The sequence below is a fragment of the Culicoides brevitarsis genome, chromosome 2 (assembly GCF_036172545.1).
Source record: "Culicoides brevitarsis isolate CSIRO-B50_1 chromosome 2, AGI_CSIRO_Cbre_v1, whole genome shotgun sequence".
NCBI classification, from domain to species: Eukaryota; Metazoa; Arthropoda; class Insecta; order Diptera; family Ceratopogonidae; genus Culicoides; species Culicoides brevitarsis.
The window spans coordinates 7,655,512-7,677,351 of record NC_087086.1 but is presented as its reverse complement, the minus strand read 5'-3'; the positions used below and the strand labels follow the sequence as shown (position 1 = coordinate 7,677,351).

The 21,840-nt window shown below is 23.6% G+C and overlaps 2 protein-coding genes across 2 annotated transcripts; both read left to right on the top strand.

Moving 5' to 3' along the window:
• The first annotated feature begins 12 nt into the window (after nucleotides 1-12).
• LOC134829338 (UPF0047 protein YjbQ) lies at nucleotides 13-10,404 on the top strand. Its single transcript, XM_063842378.1, has 4 exons — nucleotides 13-1,395; nucleotides 9,666-9,720; nucleotides 9,841-9,922; nucleotides 9,985-10,404. Exons 1-4 carry the CDS (start codon nucleotides 1,233-1,235, stop codon nucleotides 10,198-10,200), a joined length of 516 nt encoding a protein of 171 aa, XP_063698448.1. The 5' UTR covers nucleotides 13-1,232; the 3' UTR covers nucleotides 10,201-10,404.
• Nucleotides 10,405-18,724: 8,320 nt separating this feature from the next.
• On the top strand, nucleotides 18,725-20,477 carry LOC134831664 (methanethiol oxidase). Its single transcript, XM_063845457.1, has 3 exons — nucleotides 18,725-18,820; nucleotides 18,883-19,089; nucleotides 19,145-20,477. The coding sequence occupies exons 1-3, from the start codon at nucleotides 18,811-18,813 to the stop codon at nucleotides 20,362-20,364; spliced, it is 1,437 nt and encodes a 478-aa protein (XP_063701527.1). The 5' UTR covers nucleotides 18,725-18,810; the 3' UTR covers nucleotides 20,365-20,477.
• Nucleotides 20,478-21,840: the final 1,363 nt, after the last annotated feature.

The window sequence follows — 21,840 nt, the reverse complement described above, 5'->3', positions numbered from 1 at the left end:
GAACAAAAAAACTGTGTACTCGTGTAAGAACTACTGGAAAAATTGAGGAAAAATGATTGAGTCCTGATGAAAAGAATGGCATAACGCGAGGCCACGGAAATGTGTATTGTGTCATCGGTTAATTGGCGGAGTGCAGTGCGATTTTCGTGCGGGCAAAAACGAGAGTAAAGACAAAAAACTAACGAAGAGAAAAAAAGACGAAGAAAAAAAAGAAAATCGAGAAGAGGAAAAATTCGATGGCAGAGTGAAAAATTTTTTTTTCTCCATACACACTCGCCTCACAGTGAATATAGTGCAAAAGGCAAATGAAGACGCGAGCAAAAGACGAAAAAAAAGCCTCGACCGCCTCCAAGACACACCAAAAACCCGTGCCCGAACACTGTGAATGCCCGAAATGTGGCAAATGTACGTGAAAAATGTGATATAACAATGGGATTATGAAGAAAATTGAGTCGACAAATTTTTTTTTCCCTGAAACAACATACATACACAAACACACACACACACACGCGACATACAAAAATTAAGACCCATTTCAAGTACTTAATGGCAGCACAAATCAATGACAGTGAATTTTCGTGAAATTCGAACGAGAAACAGCAAAAAAGCCCCGCAAATTATGAAAAATGTGCAGGAAAAAAGTGTTTTTCGCAAATCAAAAAATCTATAGAAAAAACGAAGGATTGACTCGCACATGAAAATATTTTTGAAACCTGAAATTCACATTGCAAATGTAGAAAAATGGTGTAGTTGCATTAATTAAATAAAAAAAAATAAATAAAAAAAAATAATTAATTAATTAAATGTGTGACAATATATGAAAAAAATCAAAAAATAATCAAAAAAACTAAAAAAAAAATAAAAACAAATTGAAAAATTGTGAAAAAAAATAAAATAAAAAAAAACATCGAAACCCGACCGATTAATTAAAAGGAAATAGTATCGGAGGGATCAATTTCCCCCCAAAAAAATAAAAAAAAAAATAAAAAATAATTTTTTTTCACACATAAATTTAATTCTTAGTTTCGGTGTGCCTCTCTCGGTCCCTCGACGTGTAAGAGGAGACAGAGTCTTGTGTAACGAAAAAAAATATTTTAAGTGAAAAAAAAAATAGTGACCAAATAACAACACAACAGGCGAGGCACAGAGAGAGAGAGAGACGAGACAACGGAAATTTTTGGAAAACCTTTTTTTCCTCTACCACACTCCAGTCCAGCTCATATGAAATCAACATGGCCTCATCTAATCATCGTGGAATACAAATTGGTTCGGCGTGGTTTCAGCGAAAAATCAATTTGCGGCCACAACATCGAGGTGTACATTTAGTAACTGAGGAAATTTTGAGGCAAATGCCTGAACTAGGACAATTTTCTGTCGGATTATGTCATGTTCAAAGTAAGTGTTTTGTACGCAGCGCCCATATGTGTGTATTTGTATAACACACTACACAACTACTCGCACACACACACGACGAGTATAACAGAAAATTAACATAAATTTCCACACATACACTATCGGGCGGTGTACGACTTTTTTTTTCATTCGTAAATAGGACGAACGAGGACTACAACTCCGCGCGTAGTAATTCTATATGTAGTTCAATGTCAATTTGATCGCCCATGTAAATTATACACACATTGCCACTTTTTTCCTCTTTTTTTTTCAATAACAACTCAAAAAATCAACAATTATCAGAAATTGATAACATTTTGACCTCCCGAGTTTCGTGATGCGCGAATTTGTTGAAATTCAGCGATAGAAGAGAATATTTAGAGTAAAAGAAATGAAAGAAAATGTTTCGTATGCACGGCAAATAAAAAAAAAATGAAAGAAAAAATGTGCTGTTGCATTACTTGCAATGCCGCAATGAATTTCTCAAGGGGTAGAGGCGTGAAAAGCGATGCAGTATTTTTTGTTCTGTTGAAGCTATTTTTTAGTTACCATTTTTTTGCAAATTGTTTTTTTTTAATATTTTTTTTATCGTTTAAAGATTTGTTAGAAATTTTTCAATTAACTTTATTTGGTTGAAAATTTAAATTTTTTATTATTTTTTAAAAATATATTTGACAAAAAAAAATATATAAATATATTTTATTTATGACAAATGAAAGTATATTTGAAGTAATTTTAAATAAATTTTATAGAAAAAAATGAATTTCGATTAAAATAGATTTTTTTAAATTTAAATCTTATGAGGAGAAATTTTTTAAAATTATATTGAAAAAAATAAAAAAGTAAAAAAAAAGTATAAATTAATGATAAATGAAAAAGAAAAATAATAATAAATAAAACTTTCATTTTAATTAAATTTAAAATTATTTTTTTTTTTGTGAAAATTTTATTTTTTTTTAACTTTGTAAAATATTTTTAAATAATTCATTATTATTATCATAATTTTTTAAATAATTTATTCAAAAATCAAAATTTTAAATCAGTTAAATTTTTAAACTATTTTGCTTTTTCAAATTTTAGTAAAAAATATTAATTTTTTCAAAAATTCTTTATTTTTTATTTAATATTTATTATTTTTAATTTATCTTATTTATTATTTCTAATTTAAATCATTAAGTTTACTTTTTTATAATTAAAAATAAAAAAAAAATAATAAAATCTTTATTAAAATTATTTAAATTTAAAAAAAGAGATTATCATAAATTTTCCAATTAATGTTTTTAAGATTTTGCAGAACTTTTATTGAATGAAGTATTTTTGAAAAAAAATCATATAAAATGCATCAAATTTGAAAAATATCTTGATTGGACTTATCATGATTTTTGAATCATTTTTAACAAAAATAAAAAGTAAACCATGAAATTTTGAATTTTTTAATTTTTTTTTACATAATCTTAACGATTTTAATTTATTAAGTTTAACTTCAGCAAAATCAAGTTAAATAATTTTTTTTAAAAATTAAATAACAAAATATTATCATATATTTTAATAATATTTTATTAAAAAAACGTCATTTCAAGAATTTAAAAGAGCTCAAAAAATTGATTTGTGAAAATTTTAATACGAAAAATAAAAATGTATCTATTATAGCAGATTAATATTGAACTTGATTTTCTAAAATCTTATAAGACAATATAGACAATTAAAAATTAATTTTTTTTTTAAAATTCTACAAAAGAGTTTAAAACTTATATTAAATTTTATATAGAAAAAAATTTTTTTCTATATTATTTTTTTATTATTATTTATTAAAATTATTTATTATATGAAAATTATTATATCATTTTTATCTATTTTTCAAAAAAAAATTAAATAACATTTGAAAAGGTAAAAAAATCTAAAAAAGTAATTTTGGCAAAAAGTAGAAAAAATATAAATAATTTGAACCTCAAATAAATGTTGTATTTTTTACCTTCGAAATTTTGTTGGTCTGGGGAAAAAAATTATTATTATTTAATATTATACATTTTATAAAATTTTTTTAAACAATATTATTTAATAGTAATAATTATTTAATAAAAAATATGATTTTTATAAATTATTATATATGTTATATTATATACAAATAATATGCATAAAACATATGTAAAAAAATTTTTTCCCGCCATAAAAATAATTCTTTCGATTTTAATTTAATTGAAATCCAAAACAATTCAAATAAATTATTCAAGTATTAACAAGTTCAAATAGTCAAACTTTAACCCTGTGCCCTCTTAATTTTTCATTCAATTCCCACCCATAAAAAGTAACAATTAACGAGGAAACAATAATTACTTGTTCCAGAAAAAGAAACGAACAAACCGAAAAAATAGCTCGAAAAAATGTAACTAGTAACTAATTGCTCGTTTCTCGTACAACCACAAAGTTATTTTAGTAGTTGCTGCTTTTTGGCGCATAATCGCCATCATACCCCCGAAAATTAATGTGTGAATTCCCTTCTTTCGGTTTTCTTGCTCGTTCGTTCATTCATGCAACCGCCACATGTTCCGAGCGTGTCCTAATTGTAGCTGTTATGGCATTTAGCGCACACAGATACCTAATTTGCCTCCGTGTAACGTTCCTTTGTGTCGTTTTGTGTAAATAGGACAACAACTCTTCAATTATTAACAACAACAACAACTACTTTCAACATGTTTCGTGTGTACGAAAAAAAAAGCGATAACTGTCTTTACTTGCCTTTAATAATAATAACGAGCAACGGAGGAATTAGTAGACCTTAACAGAATATTATCGTGTATCGTGTCTAGTCGATCGACCACAAAAATGAACCAACGTTTTGAAGGCACCGAAGAAAAAAAAACACAACTCGACAGAAAATGAAACCGGAAACTCAATTTTTGTTTTCGTACAAATTGGAAAAGCATTTCCTTTTGTGTTTTTTTTTTCGTTCTTCGTTTCGTTAATAATAATAATGATACATGCACTTTAACAGCCAACAATAACAACAACAACAACGTCGATGTTTTGATTCTCGTCTTTAAGCATACAAGCAGCAAAAATAATCATGCACCTGTTCGATTCACTCTGCGTTAATTCATTCATGCGATCGTAGCTTTGGAACAGAGAGTGCATTCGTTGCCCCGAAGATATTTAACTACAAGACTGTTTATGAATTGCAAAGCGAGCATTCGTTGCATAAAACGACGAGAATTGCACTTTAACAATAATAATTAAAGATCACGGTTATTTTATTGATACAAATTGGCACGCGATTGTTTTTTTTATTTTTGCATGGATTACAGAAGGGGGTCCTTTTTAAGGTTTCTAAATAGTAAAAAGGCTGAAAGTTTTCTAAATTAATTTTTTTTTTAAATTATTTTTAAAGATATATTTTTTTTAATATATATTTTTTTTAATATTTTTTTTAAATTTTTTTAAAAATTTTTTTTTTATTTTTTTTTTTAAATATTTTTCTTAATATTTTTTTTTTTATTTAAAAAAATAACAAAAATTTAAAGGTTTAAAAATTTCAAATTAAATTAAGATTTTTTTTTAAATTTTTTTTTTAGTCTAAATTTAATTTTAATTCAGTCGAAAACGTTAATTTAATATTAAAAAAATAATCCAAAGAGTAAGAAATTTAATAAATTATTATTTTCGATTTTTTTTTAATTTTAATTATTTTTATTACCAATTAAAATAATTTTCTTTAAAGATTATTTTTTCAAAAAAAAAAATAAAATAAAATAAAATAAAATAATAAATAAATAAATAAAATACGATTTAAAAAAAAATGAAAATGGATAAAAATTATTTTAAAATTTAAATTCTTGTCTTCAAAATCTCAATGAAAATTTAAAATACTTTGAAAATTTTTCGTTAAATTAAATTAATTTATTTTTTTAATTGCTTTCTATTTTCTGTTTAAATAAATAAATGGAAATAATAAATGGAATTTTATTTAAGAAAATAATGGAAATTATATTTTAATCTACAATTAAATATTATTTTCTGATTCATACTATGAGATCGATAAAATAATAATTAAAATTATTTTAGACTTCATAAATTTTTGAAAAATAAAATTCTATCTATTAGATTACAAAGAATATTTTGATTAAAAATTATAATTATTTAATTTATTTTATTTTATTTTTTTTAGCAATATTGTGCGATTTATAAAAATGTAAAAAAAAACTTTAACAATATAAATTTTTAAAAATATTTTTTTTTATTTATTTTTTCATAATTTTCATTAAAATTGAAAAGTGTTAAGTTTATCCGAAAATATTTATTTTAAATTAATTTTAACGAAAATTTTATTTTTTTTTAAATATTGTATTGAATTGAATTATAGTATTAAAATAATTAATTATTGTTAATTTTTTTAAAATAGAGAAAATATTCAAGAAATTAGATGAAAAATTATTATCTTTCCTCAAATTAAAAATAATTTTAATAATTTTTTAATGTCAAACCTTTTCGTCTTAATTATTTCTTTTAAAATTTTTAATTTTGTAAAAATTAATAAAAATAAAATTAATTTCTTGTTTAATTTTTTTTATAATTCAAAAATTTTAGAATAAATATAAACGAAAAATATTTTTAATAAAAATAAAATTAGTAGAAACTAGAATCAGTAGCAAGAAAAAAAACTGTCCTAAACATTAGCAACGAAAAAAAAACACACAAACTCTCCACACAGAAAAACACATTATATGATTAGTAATTAAATTAAAAAGGATTGATAATCAATATAATTGAATTCTGTGTCTTAATACATATTTTGCAAATTGTACATAGTGTCGCACAACAAAGCCACGTATGCAACGTGTGGTTAAATAATAATAACAATCAAAATGTTGGCTTTTTCCGTTCCAATACATACCAACATAAAAATTCATATTGCACATGCAACAAAAAAGTTGTCTGAGCATCTTCATATTGCAAACTTTCGTATATTTATCGAGCTACGATGCAACCCAACAACAACAACAACAACAACATTAGCAGCTAGCACAAAAATGGCATAATATTTGGGTTAACATATCTAAATGCACCTGAATATTGGCAATGTAATGTTGTACATTTAATCTTATGGCAGTGTGCATAAATATGCCTTTTTTCCGTTTGTTATATCAAAAGTTGTCGTCGTCGTTGTCGTTGTCGCTGTGTGGAAGCTATTTCGGCTACGGGGACTTATTATTAAAAATTATTGGCATCGTTTTGATGTCATTTCTAGTCACTAGTCGGTGGCTTCAATTTACTTGCTCGATATCAAATTTAGTTTAATTAATATTATGATAAAGACAGAGAGCATTTCGTTTCACGTGTCTTTTGAATGTGAGTCAAATTGCAAAGTTCATATCAAATTTATTGACTCGAAATAAGAAAAAATGAAGAGTTTTGTTTTAAAGTTAAATATTTATGATTAAAAGTTAAAAAAATTGAATTTTTTTATTAATTAAATTTATTTGAAAAAAAAAGTTTTTATTTAATTTATTAAATTAATTAATTTAAAAATATTTTAATAATTTTTAAAATTACTTAATAATTTTTTTTAAATATTTTTTAAATAACTTTTAAAATAAAATAAAATGAATTATTTTTCTTTTAAAATTTTAAATTAAGAAAATATTTTATTTGAATAATTCTTGAAATTGATGTAGATTCGTATTAATTTAATTTTTATTTATAAACTTTAATTTTTTATTTATTAAATACTTTAAATAAAGTGTACACAATTTTCCAACAATTTTTTTTACGATTTTTAAGAATATTTATTTTTTGGGACTTTTTTTTGGTTCTAAAAAATCTGAAAAAAATTGTTGGAAATATTTGAACTTTTTATTTTTTTAAGAGTTGCATAAAAATATTAAAAATTTTAATTTAATTTAATTTAATTAAAAATTAAAAAATATTTTTTTATTTAATTTTAAAAAATACAAAAAAAATAATATTAAATTTTTAACTAAATTTAATTTTTTTATTTAATTTAATTTAATTTTTTTTTAAATTGAATATTCAAATATATTTTAATTTTTAAATTTTTTTAAGTTATTATTAATTATTATTAAAAAATTTTAATTTTAAAAAATAATAAAAAAAATTAATAATTCTATAAATTCATTAATTAATTTTTAATAATTTTTTGTTAAAATAAAATTTTTATTTAAAATTTTTCATATTATAATTTAAAATACTAGACGCCTCCATTAACTTACAAAAATAATAAAATAAAGATAATTTTTCACACAAATGTATCTTTAAAATATTATTTTATCATGTTAAAGGTTTCTTCGACAAACCTCAAAGTTTATGAAGTTTTCCTCACTTTTTCTTTTAAAATAAATAAAAATCTAAATTAAAGTTTCTCCATTCTTCGACTTGTTATTATTTCCTTCAAGAATAAATAATAGTTTAACAAAAATAACTTAAATATCAATTCGACGAAAATAAAGGAGAAAAACGAAAAAGATAAAAAAAAGATGATTCAAAAGAAAGAAAGAAATAAGGAAAAGAGTAAACAAAAAAAAACATGGACAAAGCATAATGAAAATTGATTTTTCCTCATTCGATATGACAACAAAATGGTTATGTTATACATATTTTTATTCATTATTCATTTGTTCTCGACATCGCACGTCTATAGCGCCCCACACGTACATTAATAGCATGTATTTACTCCCTTTAGTTATTTCCTCTTTTTGCCTATCAGCCTATCATCGCACACAAGTATCGCACACACATCTATTGTGAGCAAATGACACAAAAAAAAACGAAATAAAATATAAAATACGAAAAGTCACATCTCTCAATGCGGAACAACGTCGCTGTTCAAACACAATGTGTGCCGAGAGAGAGAGAAAAAAATGGTTTTGTTTGCAAAACAATAAATTTTATCTCGAATTTTGATTGAAAAGTGAAATTTGGCAGCGATGCTCAGCCACAAAGAGCAACAATTACAAAAACAATCAATTTAAGTAAATAATAATTAAGCTATTATAAAATCAAATATCTTCAAGTTTTATGCATTCACACACTACCGGCACTAATAACGTAATGAATAATAATAACAATAATGTGTTTCATTAAATTAGCATGCGATCAAATTTATATTTATTAATTAAAACTGTTTTTGAGGCTGGTTGGAATTGTTTTGTGTTTTGTTGAGTGTTTGACATGAGTGACGGTTTTTAGTGGTTTTGTAACTTTTTTTCAAAAACTTTTTTGTTTAATTTTTTTATGCCTCTAAAAAAGTTAAATTTAATTAAAAAAAAAAATAAATGAAATTAGAAAAAAAATTATTAAAGTTGATACAATTAAGAAAATTGTTTCATGTTTTATATTATATTCTTTAAAATACATTTTATAAATTTTTGAAAAAAAAAAATCATTTAATAAAAAAAAGTTTTTTTTAATTTTAATATTAATTATTTAATTATTTTTTTAAGTTTCGGAATAATTTTTAGAATTATCTATCAAGCTTTTTAATCGATCGTTGGAAATATTTTTTTTTAAATACTTTTTGTTTATTTAATTTTATTTTGTTTTTTATCTTATTTTTATTTTTTTTATAATTAAATTTTTTAATTTTTAATATTTTTTTAATTTTCAATTTTAATTGTTAAATTAATTCATTTATAATAAATATAATTATTTATAATTATATAATAATTAATTAAAAAAAAAACAAATAAAATTTCTTAAAATAGAAATTTTTGAACGAATCTAATTTTTGTGACTTAAAAATAATTTTTATCTAAATTTTCATTAAAAATTTCAGGAAAAAATTTAATTAATTTTAAACTTTTTAAATAAAAAAATTAAATTGATATTTAATATTTTAAAACTGATATTTTATACAATTCAATACATTTTTATTAAAAAAAATTTTTTTTAAATTTTCGATTTTTTTATTTTATATTTTATATCCTTTAATTTTTTTACTTTATTACTTTTTTATTTTTAATTTAATTTCAATTAAAAAAATATTTTTTTTTATTCAAAATAATTATTATTTAATATAATTTAATTTAATTTTAATAAAAATTATAATTAATTATTATTAAAAAATAATTATTTTTTATTTAATTTTTTTTATAAAATTTTGAAACATGAAACATTTTAATTTTTTGTAAAAGCCTGAATTTATGAATAAATATTTGAATAGAAAAAATTTAATTATTTTCATACTTACTGATTTCGGAATACAATTAATAATAATAATATAACATATTAATTATCTTTTTATTACTTTTTTATCTTTTCAGTATTACACACATCAGCGAGTCTGGCGTTAAATGAAAGCTGGGATCCTGATGTCAGGTACGCATTCAAGAATTTGCATGTTTACGCAAATTTTTTAATTTTTTTATACAAATTAAGTGAAAGCGTAAATATTTTGAATAATTAATAATTTTCACTTTTTTCTTTAAAAAAAAACAGAGACGACATGGAAATGATGTTAAATAAAATAGTACCAGAAGGATTACCTTATCGACATTCTTGTGAAGGGCCCGATGATATGGTAAGATTTTTTATCTTTCATACTAATTTTAACGGAAATTAATGATTTTTTTTCTCAAACAGCCCGCCCATGTTAAAGCATGCTTCCTTGGAAGTTCATTGACAATCCCAATAACAGATGGCAAATTATCATTAGGAACATGGCAGGGTGTTTGGCTATGCGAACATCGTGATCATGCCGGATCACGAAAACTCGTCATAACGTTATCTGGTTGTCCACGTGATTCAGCACGGAGTCCATTATCGCCAGTATCACCAATCGCATCGACATCCAGTTAGGGAAGGCCACGCTCTGCCCGCGACAGTCGGTAATCGTGGGAGAGCGGCTTCATTCACAAAAACACACATCATCATCAACATACAAGATAATAATAATAATTATAGTAAAAATTATTGAGACAACAAAAAATATCACAACAGAAAAAAAATATATATTGAATATATATGATTGAAAAAATTCATAAAAGAACAAGAAAGAACATGAAAAAACTTGAAACTAACATATTTTCACAAAAAAATAATCTGCTTCTAATATAAAAATAGTGAAAAATAGAAAAATTATTAAAAATAATTATTTTAATTTTTTTCATTATTAAAAAAAAAATCCAAAATTAATTCCTGAAAAAAATTAAGTTTCAAATTTAAAAAAAAAACAGATAAAAAATACTTGCACGTTTATTTTTGTACGTACATAAAAAAAATGAAAATCAGCGCAACTATTCATTATAAAAAAAAAATTATATAAATATGCTGAAAACCTGCCTAATATCACAGCACACGACAAAACATGATAATAATTAATAATAAAATAACAAAAAAAAAATGAAACTTAAGAGAAGAAAAAAATTAGATAAATTCAGAAAAGAAACGATGAATAAAGAGAAAATATATATAAATAAAAAAAATAATTATATCGACAAAAAAAATGCCATAGATTAGATCGCTATACTGCATAAAGACCTTTTTTATATAATTTCGCTATAACGTATAAAAAACGTATATAAATATTAAAAAACACCGTAAAATTATAAATATAAAAAATATATATAAATATAAATGTTTAAATAAGAGCTAAACACAAACAACAAACAAACCGACCGACCGAAATATAATTTTTATTATAATTAATTATTACTATTAAATAAAAAACAAACAAAAAATTAGAGCAATGATAAAAAAATAACACATTCCTTTTCAAACATATTCAATTAAATACCTGTTTAGTTAATAAAATTATTAAATAAATAAAATAAATTAGGATTTTTATATATATTACTTATAAAATATATTTTGAGAGTAAAATTGTTACCATGATTTTAAGACATGGTTTTTTTTATATTATAAAAATAAATGAATGGAAGCTGAAAAAAACTAATAAATGTCAGGATGTTATATTTTGATAAATAAATAAAAAAGACAAATTAATTATATTAAACTTCTTAATAAAAAAAATACATGTTCAATTTACGTTACGTTTTAAATGTTATTTCTTTTTCTACATTATTATAACATTAATGTTGTTAATTAATTACAAATAATTTTATTATCATACATATTATATGAAAAAAAAATTAAATATGTTGTTGAATAGATATTTAATAATTGTATTTAAAAAAATAAAAGAAAAAAATATTATTAGCAAATTTTGTAAAAAGAAGACACTTTAAATAAACAAAAACACTCTTGCGCAATTTTTAGAAGTGAAACTTTTTTATAGATAGTAATTGTTTAATTTTTTAAAAATTAAATTGGTAAAAAAAACAAAATTCGTTATCAAAATTTTTCATCAATATTTTTACATTTTCTAATAAAAAAATTAATAATTAAAATTATTTAAATAATTTTTTTTAGGAAAAAAAGACAAAAAAAAAACACACAGATACAACATACACCAAAAAAGGACACAAGTTTAATTCAATACAATATTAAGTGAATCTTAAATGTGATGATACATCTTACTACTTTTATTCAATTGATAAAAATAAAATTAAAATAAATAAAATATTAATAATAAAAAAAATGTAAATATTATGAAATTTATTAAATAGTGCAACGGTAGAGAAAAAACACAAATGTAATTGTAAAACATCTGAATAGAAAAAAAAATATTTAAGAAGTTATAGAAAAAACGTCTATTGAGCACAAATCACATACTAACATAAGCTTATAATTATTATATATTATTATTATTATTATTATATACAAAAAAAAAACTCTATGATGTTATATAAAATTATTGGAAATAAAATTTAATATTTTAAACTTATTATTTATTTTTTTGTTTTATTTAATTTTTCTCAGTATTTTTTTTAAATTTAATTCAATATAATAAATAAAATTTAATTTAATTATTTAAAATTAATTAATTAAAATTATTATAAAAATTTTGTACAACTTCGATTAAAAAAAAAATAAAAATGTGTAAATATTAAACTTAATAAAAATTAGATGTACAAAGATTGAATAGATACGCATATTGACAGGTTGTTTAAATAAATTTATTAAAAGAAAAAAAAAATTAACATTAACCGGTCAATATACTTGTAATATAATAATACTTAACAATTAATAGAAATCTTAATTAATAAAAAATAGGAAAAAAATATAGGAAGACAAAAGTAACAATATATATATATTTTGGTTAATTTTTTACTATATTTTGCATAAATATAAATAATAACAATGAATAGTAAATAAAAAAAGTCACACACATACATAATAAATAAATAAACGTTTATATTCATTAACATAAAACTTACAATTAATAAAACATAAATAAGATTTAGAACATGAACAAGAATGAAAAATTAAGAAAAAAACCAGTCCAGCCATTTGAATCGCTTATTAAATCATTATCATTATAAAACTCTATGCATTGATTAAAAAAATATATATAAAACTATCTTTAGTATACAGATGCGAAGATTATATATATACAAAAAAAAAAAACAAAAGCGATGCATAAAATCATAATTAGATAAATATTTATGTAGAATGAGAAAATTTTTGAAGCAGTCAACAGAATTTACAGGAAAAACATTCCAAGAAAAAAAAACTTTACCTTTCGTCCAATGTATAGTGAAATAATAAAAAAATATTAAAATTTATCATTATATTTATTTCTCATTATTATTATTTAAAAAATTATTTAAAATATTTTTTAAAAGCAAATATTTAAATTTGAAAAAAAAAATCTTACGCTTAATTTTTTTTTTTAATTTTAATTTTTGGAACATTAAGAATTTAACATCAACTGAAAATATTTTGCATACACATTTTACTAAAAAAAAAAATAAAATAAAATAAATAAAAATAACAGCACAAAAAGTATGTACATATTTCTTTAAAAAAGAAATATTTGTGTTGTTTATTGATGAACGAGACTTTTGATGACCACATTTTTGCCTTTTTGTATTTATTATGAAATAATAAAAAAAAGAAATAATTAAAAATAATTATATTGAATAAAAAAAATAATAAATATGGAAAATTCAGATTTATAAAGAATAAACATACTAAAAAAAAATAAATCTCGCTTGATAAGTATAATAGTAATATTCTTCTACTTTATAAAATAAAAAAAAAACATAACACTAACTATAAATTTAATTTAATTAAAAAAAAAAAAAAAAAAAAAAAAACTAGAATGAAATTAAATAATCAAATATATTTTTTCTTCGGCAATTGGCATGTTAACACAAATTAAAAAAGTACTTTCTTTATAAATATATACATATATGATTAATATAGTATAGTTCAAGCTAACTTATTAATATACTGTAATTTGTAAAGAAAATATTGATAAAAAAAATGAACCAGATGTAAAAATATGACGTATGTAAAACACATAAATTGGTCTGGAAAGAAAAAAAATTGACATAAAAAAAATCAAAATTTAAAAAATGATAATTTATATATCTTGATACAAAAACAAAATTGTTATTTTTGGAAAGCTTATTTAGTATGTGACAGTTTTTCAGGCAATTACTAGCTTTACGTCTATGGTAGAATTTCTATAAATTAAAAAAAAAATATTTTTTTTTATTAAATTTATTTTTTTAAAATCAAAATTCCGTAAACCTTATTCAGTATTCCATCAGAAAACCCGACAGCACAAATTACAGGGAAAAACTGAAAATGAGGCGATTTTTTTTAATAATATTTTTTTTTTAATTTTTTATTTAAATTGGTTGAAAAACACTGCCAATTATTAATTTATTTTTAAAAAATTAGTAAAAAATTGTAAGGCGTAGCTGATAATCCTTACAAATGTAAGTTATAAATATTTCTTTATTATAATTAATTATTATTAAATTGATAGTAAGGATAAAAAAACTGAATATAAACCACCATCGTAATCTGATAGGCCTTCCCCCCTTGAGGATTATTGAGTACAATTGTACAGATCTCACACACTATCGCACATATAGTCTTAGGGATCTTCTTTAAGGCGATCTTCAAATTTTTTTTTATTTTTTTTTTTAATTAAAAATACAAAAAAAAAATAGACGATGTTTCTTGTGTACCTTAAAATGATACTCACTGTTCAATTCATAGTCTTCCTTTTAATTCAAATAAATAAATTTAATTTCCTGCAAAATTTAATAAAAAAAAAATAATTATATAAAATCACAAATAGTGAGAAAAATATACAACGATTGGATTTAATAATTTTTTTTAATTAAAAATATTTTTTTTTTTGTAAAATTTGAATAAAAAAAATATAAAAAGCGTTACTAAAAAAATAAATATATATAAAAGAAAAACAAATACCTGCACTCGAAAACATCACATCCTTACCATTATTATTAATTAATTAATTAATAGAATAAATAAATTAATAAAAAAAATACATACATGAAGCTTATACAATGATAAAGAAAATGTTTAGATAAAATATTAAAAAAAAATAAAGGCAAAAAAAAATACATGTAATAAAAAATCAAGTCCTTCGACTACTTTTTATATCGAGATGCGATGCTAGTCCTTACAAAAAAAAAAAATTAAATACCGACCGCAAAATTTTTTTTTATTAATTTTTTTTTTAATTCACAAAAATTCAAACAATAAATAAAAAATAAAATAATAATGTAGAAAAAAAACGTTAGATAAATTGCTTTGTCATATATTAAAAAAAATTGTCGCCGAATTATAAATATATAAATAATTATAAATAAATGAGTGCACACACAAACACAACAAAAAAAAAACACATTTTGAGAAAAAAAAATCACAGACACAAAAAATAAATTTATTATAAATAAAAATACAATAAAATAAATAGATATAAAAATTAAAAAAAAGGAATAAAAAAAGGAGCAAATTTCGTCATTTACTCCTTCTTATAAATATTATAAATAAATAATGTTAAATAATGCAAAATAAGGAGAATATGATTTATATTTAAAAAAAAAGTAAATAAAAAAAGGTAAATTAGTGCAGTATAAAATAAAAAAATAGTATAAATAATTCAATTTTAACAATTTAGAATCGTAAAAAAGTATCGAAGCAAAAAATGAAGAAAAACGCAATAAAAAAAATACACAAAAAAAACTAAAAAATTATAAAGAAAAGAAAAACAAAGCTTTTTTCAAAAATAGATGTACGTACACACAATTTAAAAAATAAATGAATATAATAATGATAATAAATAAATAAAAATAAATCAATAAATGAATGAAAATTGGCATTATTATAAAGAAAAATTTACAAAAAAAAAACTCATAAACAGATTTTGTTTATCAAAAAAATACAAACAGATAATTATTATTATTATGAATATAGAAAAAAAGCGACAAGGTATTACAAAAAAAAAGAAAACAATATACCACGATAATGTTATAAATAATTAAAATAATGGAAAATGAACATGAGAAATGAGATAAACATGAAAAATAAAAGCATAAAATATTGAAAAAATTTTTTTTTATTTTTAAGGCTCATGGCGTCTTAAAATTTTAAATTTATCACACGTTTAAAATTTCATGCAAACGATTTTTTGACACTTTACTTGAAAAAAAAATATTATGTTAATAAATTCGGCACTACTAGATATTCCGATGGCGATAAGCCATATTGTTATGCTTCATCTTCAAAAAAAAAAATATCGTCAAGTCTCGAATTTAATGTTATTCATATGAAAGGTGTTCGAAACTTATGTTCTTTTACATGTTCTATAGACACTTTTTTTTTGGTGCGACGTTAACATTGACATTTTTAAAAACAGACAATGCGAAATAAAATTCAGATCACACTCTGATGCTCGATAAATAAGGAAAAACACACAAAAAAATGACGAAGCATCTGCAATGTAATTAGTTGAAATTTAACATGAAGGAGATATGGAAGAAAAAAATTTTGAGTAGCATTTGGATCGCGGAATTTCTAAAACCACGACATTCCTCAAGATCTTTCAGTAAAATCGAAATGTGATTGCATTCAAGTTTTTTTTTAATATAATTTATTTTTTTTTTGCGCAAAAAAGTATCGATACATATTTTTGCAATGATGATAAATGTCGCAAGAACAAAAAAAAAATAATCGGGACAAAAGATTTCAGACACTGATGTCTGTTGACTTTTTTTTTGCTTGCAAAATCTGAGCATGAAAGCGCATAAAAGTTGACCAAAAATTTGCAATAATTGCTTTTGTGTTTTACGTAAATAACTTTGCAACGAAACGCATGAAGCAAGAAAAAAAAATGTTATTGGCATATAAAATCTCCTTTTGCGTTCCTTTTGAATGAGAGCACCGCGATTATGTGAGATGAATAATAATTAGAGATGCAGTTCTCATTAAAAATGGTTGTTACAAAAATACTTTGTTGGCAGAATTTGTCAGAGACAATTTTTACGAAAGACACAAAAATTATTAATAATTAAAAAATTATTATTACATCTTAATTAAAAGATAATTGATTTCCCTTCTTTTTGAAGAAGGACCACAGCAAAAACATCGGATCGAATGACGAACGAAATATTTTCTGTTGGTATCCATGTCATGTTCGCAAGCTAATAATTAATTCATAATTCACAATATTTTTTAATTGATTCCTTTTGCTCTTGGTGCATCGACGAGAAAATATTTTAACGACGTGCATTTTATTGATGTTCGAGACATGACAAGTCGGAGCAAATTATAGCAATTTAGTGCGACAAAGTGGTTTTGAATTTACTTAATGAAAGTTGCGTGCATGCAATTTCATGGTAGAAGGTTTTTTTTTAAACAAACATTGCTATTTTTTCTATGGAATAGAATTAAATTTTGCTGAACAGTTTTTTAACTCAATTAATTGTGTTATCACGTATAGATTAAAACGTTGAGTGGCAAAAAATGAAAGATAAATACAAATGTGTGATTGTTTGTGTTGAATACTAGAATAAAACCGGCTTACAAATACTATGAAAGTACTTTGTTGTTTGGTTTTTGCTACACTGACGAACAAAGAGTTTGGGTCAAATTATTTTTTTTTATTACAGTGAAAATTCTATCATTGGGCACTCATCATTCTATCATGAATTTTTTAACTTTTTCAAGTTTTTCTTCCTTAATTATCATATTTTAGACAATTTGAAACTTTTTTCTATTGAAAGTAGTTAAAATAAACCCAAAATTTGAGATTTTGATTGAAATTCCATAGAAAATCGATGTGCCCTATAAGAGAATATGCCCTAACTCAGAATTGCCCTATGATAGAATTTTCACTGTATTTGAATGTTTTTTCATGAAAAATATTTGTCACTATATCAAATGATTTAAAATAAATTTTTAATTTAATTGGTTTTTAGTACGAATATTATTTTATTTTTTTTAGATTTGTTTTTGAAAGGGTTCATTTATTCGATCTGTATACAGAATTAATACCTTTTACATTTAAAAGACATTGATATTTTTTTTTATTTCTTTTCTATTCAAGACCTTTTACATCTTTCAGAACTCAGATGATATGAGGGCAACAGAAGTAAATAATAGAAGCGTCTATTTAAAAGCAATTCGAATTACATATATATACCAAAAAGTCAGTTCTACCTAAAAGTGTTTCAATATTCATTTTGAGTTATATAATATGTTCTTCTCAGCAGTATTATTAAAATATATGAAGAGCTTCGCTTGTTGGAATTCGTTCGACTATTTTTTTTTACACAAGAACACTGTTATAAACACCTTTTTAATTTAAGTTATCGTAAGTCAATGTTCTATAGCTTTTTATAGTTTTAACAATCAGCGGCATCTAAAGACACAAAAGGAAACAATTTTTAAAGGATCAATTGTAATGTATGGAGTTTCTTACATAGCCTGGGGTTCCGCATTGTTGATCTTGACTTTGTGATTCTGACTTCTAAATCTGAAAATTCTTTTGCTTAAGAATTATTTTCAAAGGCAAAAGCTCATTTCTTCTAATTTTTTTTTTCATAATTGATCTTTGGTATTTTGTTCTTTTCAAATTTCCTTTCTAAAAATATAATTTTTAGGCTTTTGCTATATCGTAACATTTTTTTCTTTAAATAAGAGTATTTTGCATTTTTGGAAAAAATTCTTTTAACCAATTTTTTGTTTCGTCTTTTATAGAATCGCAATATACATCTAAAATCTGAAAAATATTGAAAAATTTTAGTACTATAGATTTCGTAAAATATCAGATAAATATTTTAATATGTGCAAAGTAATTTTGTTACTCAGTGTATTTGTTTATCTCCGCTACTGGAAATATCAACATTCGAGTTAATAGATTAAGTATTCTTCATGTTTGTGTGAGTTGAGCTATCACATATCACAAACACATTCTGAATAAATTTACCATACAAAACAGTATTAGTAGTCATTCAAAAGTCCAGCTATTCAGTTCATTCAAGATTTCTACAAAGCAAAAGAAAAAAAAAATAAATAAATATGCAGCGAAGTATGTTTCTTCTTGTTTCATCTGAAATTCAACAGTTAATATTTTTTATCGTACTTACTTAGAATGTGGTCCCGGATATGCTTCTCCATTGGCAGCTATGAAAGGTCCTCGCGAAAAATTGCTCTACGTAGTTACAGTTCAACCAAATACCGACGAACCGCACGGCGACTATCTCTCAACTGTTGACGTGGATCCCGAGAGTCCTACTTATTGCCAAGTTATCCATCGTACTTTTACGAATCGCAAGGGAATGGAGTTGCATCATTCTGGTAAAACAAAAACAAAAATTGAATTAAGTAACTGATTAATTGATTGTTTTGTTAGGATGGAATGCTTGTAGCAGCTGTTACAAATTAGATGACAAGTGCTGCAAAGGAAACGTTCCCGTTCGTGATAAATTAGTTCTTCCGTGTTTGGGCTCGAATTTCATCTACATCTTCGATACGGGTAAAAATCCACGCGCACCGGAAGTCTTCAAAGTAATTGATGGCAGTGTCATGGAGAGTTTTGATGTTTCCGCGCCTCATACCACACATTGTCTTGCCGATGGAAATGTCATGATTTCGACGATGGGCGACAAAAATGGCAACAATAAAGGCGATTTCATACTTTTTGATTCGCAAACTTGGGAGTGTAAGGGTACATGGACTAAAGGTGAAAAAGCTATTTGTGGTTATGATTTTTGGTATCAACCGTACTTCAACATAATGGCAGCTTCGGAATGGAGTTCGCCAAAGATGTTTAAAAGAGGCTTCCATCCTGATGACTTGCTGGATAACGAATATGGGCGTCGTTTGAACTTCTATGATTGGAAAGAACAGAAACTCATTCAAACCATTGATTTGGGCTTGGATGGGCAAGCTCCTCTTGAACTTCGATTCTTGCACAATCCAAAGCGGAATGAAGGTTTCGTAGGTTGTTGTGTTCCCGCCAATATGTTTTATTTCTTCAAAAATGAACAAACTGGCTTGTATGAAGCTATCAAAGTAATCGACGTACCTTCAAAGAAGATTTCTGGATGGAAATTGGATCAAATTAACGGAATGATGTCTGACATCATCATCTCCTTGGATGACAAATTCTTGTACTTTAACAATTGGTTGCATGGCGATTTGAGACAATATGACATCACGAATCCTCGAGAACCGAAACTCGTGGGTCAAGTCTTCCTTGGGGGAGTTTTAACGGTTGATGGAGTCAAGTTGGTTGAAGATTCCGAACTGAAGGAACAACCTAAGCCTGTTTCAGTTAAAGGTCGTCGTTTACGTGGCGGACCTCAAATGTTACAGCTGTCTTTGGATGGTAAACGAATGTATGTCTCAACGAGCCTTTTTTCGCCATGGGATAAGCAATTCTATCCGGAAATGGTAGCTGCTGGAGGTACCATTGTTCAAATTGACATCGACACGGAAAAGGGAGGGTTGAAACTCAATGAAAACTTTTTAGTTGATTTCGGAAAAGAACCTTATGGACCAACTTTGCCGCATGAAATGCGCTATCCCGGAGGCGATTGTACTTCCGACATTTGGCTCGCTGATGATTAATAACCGAGTAATTTTTGCAGCTAATTAATATAATGTTGGGCAATGGAATTTTCGCCAATTTTTTCTCAACAATTAATTTAATCAATAAATATCATCGTCATATCAGAACATAATGCAAGAATTTCAAATTAACATTCATAAATTAATAAACGAGCGAAACCACACAGACGTGAGGCGAGACGTAAACAACATCAACTAATTAATAATCTTTGTCTCATTAAGTCTCAGGCATGTCGCCGAGACTCGCGACTCAACTCAAGCCTTGTTTGTCGTTGCGTGTCTCTTCATTAAATTCTATATTAATTTTCTCTGCTTATTATTATTTAATATTATTGTTTTATGAATTTTGATCGTCATCGTCAACATCAACATTTTTCGCTTTGATACACAATGGAATTTTGAGCATGCCATTTGTTCGGTTGTTGAGTTGCATCAAAAAAAAAAATATGAATTCTTTTTTTTTCGGCGTAGATTTATAAATATAATAAATAAATTCCAACCTTTGAGACGAAAAATTAAATTACAAAATATTTATATGATCGGGGCCCTTAGACGACATCAAAACGTCGACGACATGTGAAGAAGACGAATGATCGTTATTAGTGAATTAGCGAAAGTACTCACAAAGTTCTTTGCGAATTTCAGTTATAAGAAACTTTTGAAGTTGGAAATTATATTTCTTGTGAGCCTAATTATTGGAAATAAATTCATATGGTTGCAGCAGAGAAAATATGTTCGCATTGGTGCTTTTGTATTATGAATTTTTTGATAACTCACAAACATTTTAATAATTATAAGGCAAAAAAAAGTTACTCTTTAGCAATAATTTTTAAAACATTTGAAATAAAAAAAATCGGTTTAAAGGAATATGTGGCGTCATGTTTTTAGCATTTTTTCGAGTTAGGCAAGATTTTTTGAGGCATTTGAATGAAATAGAGTAACTTTTTTTTACACTACTTTTGATACAAATTCTAAAATTTGAAATAATTTCACATTTTAGTACTCCTCAAAGTTGAAACCAATTTAAAATTTCTTAAAATTTGACATTATTTCACATTTTTGTACTCCTCAAAGTTCACACGAATCTTTAAATTCTCTAAATTTTAAACTATTTCACAATATTTTACTCCTTAAAGTTCAGAAAAACCTAAAAATTATGAAAAATTTCTAAATTCACAAATTTTACATTTTATTTCACATTTTTGTACTCCTCAAAGTTCAAAAGAATCTATAAATTCTTAAAATTTGACATTTTTTTACTCCTCAAAATTCAGAAAAATTTCTAAATTCACAAATTTTATTTATTTCACATTTTTGTACTCCTCAAAGTTCAAAAGAATCTATAAATTCTTAAAATTTGACATTTTTTTACTCCTCAAAATTCAGAAAAATTTCTAAATTCACAAATTTTATTTATTTCACATTTTTATACTCCTCAAAATGCAGAAATATTTCTAAATTCACAAATTTTATTTT